Source organism: Brassica oleracea, chromosome C3 (genome assembly GCF_000695525.1).
Source record: "Brassica oleracea var. oleracea cultivar TO1000 chromosome C3, BOL, whole genome shotgun sequence".
In the NCBI taxonomy this organism is placed as follows: Eukaryota; Viridiplantae; Streptophyta; class Magnoliopsida; order Brassicales; family Brassicaceae; genus Brassica; species Brassica oleracea.
Genome location: NC_027750.1, coordinates 38119966 through 38124053, shown reverse-complemented (window position 1 = coordinate 38124053; position 4088 = coordinate 38119966). Strand labels below are relative to the sequence as shown.

Below are 4088 nucleotides of genomic sequence, written 5' to 3'. Positions count from 1 at the left end.
GTGTATTTTGCGAGGAAACTCTTTCAAGGTATTTACGTGTAGATTACAAGGAACTATTTTCGAGGTATTTACGAGGAATTATAGCAACGTCCTTACGTGGAATATTGACGTGGTCTTTACGACGAATCGCCCTACTTCGTCTTTACGACGAAATATATTCCTCGCTAAGTTACGACGAATTAGCGAGGAAATATGTGTTACGACAGACGTGTAACGAGCAAACGCGTTTCCTCGCTAATTCGTCGTAAAGCCTCTTTTACGACGAAATAACGAGGAAAACCGCCCTTGTTAAGATTATGTTTTCTTGTAGTGCCTCCCTATCTCCCAACAAGCAAGAAGACCATAGAAATCATGATTCACCGCTAAAGCGTTAGAGATGATTCATATACGAGCTACCGAGAGTTACCTGCGTAGTGAATCGCAGAGCTTCCGCCGGTGGAGGAGACAGGGAGGACATGATTATTTGCGATGACAGGAATGAAAAGCCATCGTCGTCCTAGGGAGAAGAAAAGAAAAAAAAAAAAAAAAAAAAAAAAAAAACATATGCACTGTTTATGGTTCGCTGATTCTTGGGTAAGAACCCTCTTAATAATCAAGGTTCGGTAACATATATTTTATTTAGTTTTGATTTAATTAAATGGCTCATTAACTTTAAAAACTCTCTTAAGAAACCTTGATAATCATGCTCTAAAATTCCCTAATATTCACCATAGTTTCTTGCTTTTTGTTTAGCTTGTTTCCAAATTCAACCAAAAAAAATTGCATTGTCTTGAGCTTGTGCTGTCTTTTCGTGCCCACATTCAAACTCACAATAATTACGTATTGCATAAAAGAGGTAAAATTCATGAAACGTCACTTTTATTCATTATCTGATCTTATCTTGTTTCTATTTATCCACTCATGTGTAAAGTGATGATGTCTACCTCATGTATATATTTTGCAATAGTCTTTTAGATTTTTTACTGTTTAGCCCTATCAAACTAGCGAATATAATGCAAACAACGGTCAAAACGAACTTCTCGATCACCGTTATTTATTCGTAGTTTCGTACAACAACAATCAAACTTAAACAGAACTAGAAATTTAAGTGATGATACAAAAATGTTTAAGCCTATGAATACAAAGTCAATCAGCAAGAAAAGGAAAATGTAAGCCACATCTACACATAAAGTTCTCTATATAGTATGCATAGGATCACAGCCGTTCATGGAAATTGGCTGATCTTGATACCGCAGCTGGATTCGCACAGAGAACGAGAGAAGTCTCAGTTTCTTCGTTGTTAATCTTACCTTCTTTCTTAGAATCAAACCCTTTGAACATAACTTCGTTCTTGATCCCAAGTGTTGCCCATATAGAACTCTTTGCAGCTTCATTAGGATCATCAACTCTTAAAGTCTTAGGGACCAATACAGACCCATTCCTATGTTTTGGCTTGATTGTCTCATCTTCGTCTCTCGAATGCTTACCAAGAGTAGAATTAGGACTTGGATTAGGGGAAGAAGACAACATTGGAACGTTCCAATAAGGGTAAACCGGGTAAAAACCGGGATTCCACATGTATGGCCACGAATGCATTAACCTATAATTATTTGAGACCTTTTGAACATCCCCATGGGTGAAACTAAGGACCGGGCCATTCGTTTCAGAGATGGTGGCGTGCTGGTAATTATGTAAAGAAGATGATGAGTTGTTCTTGTTCTTGCGTCGTCCGGCTCCGACAGGGACACTTCTCATGGTCCCACCAGAGGTCCAGTATCTTTGACAAGCTTTGCAGAAATGGCGAGGTTGGTTTACGTTGTAGTTGTTGTAGTAACAGAACTTGGTTTCCATACTATTGCATCTTGGACACGGAATAATCTTGGTAGGTTTTCTTAATGTTTTGTCTTTTTCCACTTGATCAGTTAATGTCTCGTTTTGGTTCTGAGCCACGAGAATCGGATCGGATTGTTAGAGACGTATGAATAAAAGAATAACTTTTGAAAGCATATAATAAAAGCCGAGAACAAAAAAAAAAGTTATAAAAGGCAGAAATTAACTAAAAATCATATATTGCTATGAGTATATTACTATGAGTATCTCTGCATAAAAATTTGTCGGAGAAAAAATGTCTTTTGATAACATGCTTTACCAAAAACCTAAATTCTTTGTCTAACTTTTATTGATTTAATTAAAAGTAAAGCAATCGTTTTAGTATTATTTTATGTAGAAACGAATTTGCTTTTTCGTTTCATGAAAAGTCACCTAACAAAATAATAATACTACAACCTCAAGTTTACCAAAAACTTAGAAGCCGGGAACATACATGTTTTGCCTTAAGAACTATCTTCAAAACACGATTTTACTCATTCGTCTAACTTTGAATATAAAACCTTGAAGTTTGCCTTTCACGAAAAAATTAACAAAAACATAGAAACCCCCTTTCCAGTTTAACATACAGAATCAAAACCATGTTTTCGTCGATCCATCTCAGTAACAAAGCAAGAATCAATACCTTTTCTGCCGATATTCCATCTTCTTCAGCCTCAAGAACCGTTGAAAGAGGAATTTTCATGCCGAAGAGCTTAATCTCTTGATCTTTACTTTCCTGCATTATTTTCTTTTTTTTTTTTGTTCAGCTGAGGGTCTCGTTGTTTCGGTAAATCGTGAGATTTGAGATTTAGATACGTTTTAACAAGTGAAATGGATAACACGTCAGCATTTTGTTCCGTTTTCAGCCACAAGTGTATGTGGCCTCTGATATTTTACTTTTCTCCCAAACCTCTCCTGACTTGATGCGTTCTCGGATCGGGTTTTGGTGTCCATGGCATATAATGTCTTTTAGTTTATTCCTTTATTAAGAAAAGTTTTTTCTTTCGGTCAACTTTTAATTTGCTAAGAAATGTTTACTATACCTTCAGTTGAACAAACAAAGGACAAATAATATATGTAACTAATTCTTGAAAGAAAAAAAGGCTAAGATCTTAATTTCAAGACACGGTACGAAAGAACATAACGGCAACCATTATGTACCATCGAAAAGCAATTTTTTTTTTGAAGATCAAATATTACAACTTCTGAATTTGGGTAAGCAAATGTTTCACTACAAGAAAACATATTTTTTATTAGGACAGTATTCGTTGTAAATTCGTCGTAAACGGGGTGTTACGACGAATTAACGTCGAAAGACGTTTCGTTGTTAAACGTCCGTCGTAACGGAGGTTTCGTCGTAAACGACTCGTTACGTTTACGAAGAAATATATTCCTCGTAAAGCGCAGAGAAAAAATTCGTCGTAAACGACACGTAAGATTTCGTCGTAAAGCCCACGTAATTATTTCGATGTAAAGCACACGTAAATACATTCGTTGTAAATCACTCGTAAACATTTCGATGTAAAATCCTCGTAAATATTTCGATGTTAATCACTCGTAAACATTCGATGTAAACTCCATGTAATGTTTACGAAGAGTTTACATCGTTTCTTATTATATTATTATTAATTAGTATATAATAAATTTTAATTTATATTTAATATTCAGAATTTAAAATATTTAAATTTTAAAACGAAATATGAAATTGAAAAACATATTTTAAAAAGTCATTTAAAAAGTCATGCAATAATATTTAAATTCATAATACAAACAGAAATATAAAAAAACTACTTATTCTCGAAGTAGTTGGTGGGGTTGATCGGCTGTTGACGGGTTGGATCGGACTCTTGGGGATCTCGTGGTGGCATTCCAAGAGCGGCTCGTCTCTCACTCAACATTCTCTGCATAACCGGGTTTCCCACGGCCATCACGTCTAGCAAATCCTCAAGAGAGTCTAAACGAACCTGCTGGCTATCTATTCGAGCCTTTATCTGAGCAGTCTCTTCATCCTGTCTCGAAGTGTATGACGAAGTTGCCCTTGCAACTTCGTTAACAGAGCATATACCGACTATCCGTCCCTTCTTTTTAGGAGCCACCTATAAAATCAAAACATATATTAATATAGTTAATTATGTTAAAATATTTAAAATAATGTAAACAAAAATTTTAAGTTGTACATCTTCGAAGATTTTGTCGACCTCTTCGGTGGACAATGTGACTGGTAATCCATCGGGAGACTC

General features: G+C 35.6%; 1 protein-coding gene across 1 annotated transcript; it reads right to left on the bottom strand.

Annotated features, from left to right (window-relative positions):
- Window positions 1-1005: 1005 nt before the first annotated feature.
- Window positions 1006-2904, bottom strand: LOC106331877 (cyclic dof factor 1). Its single transcript, XM_013770309.1, has 2 exons — window positions 2492-2904; window positions 1006-1920 (listed from the first exon to the last, which is right to left on the bottom strand). The coding sequence occupies exons 1-2, from the start codon at window positions 2588-2590 to the stop codon at window positions 1195-1197; spliced, it is 825 nt and encodes a 274-aa protein (XP_013625763.1). The 5' UTR covers window positions 2591-2904; the 3' UTR covers window positions 1006-1194.
- Between the last annotated feature and the right edge of the window lie 1184 nt (window positions 2905-4088).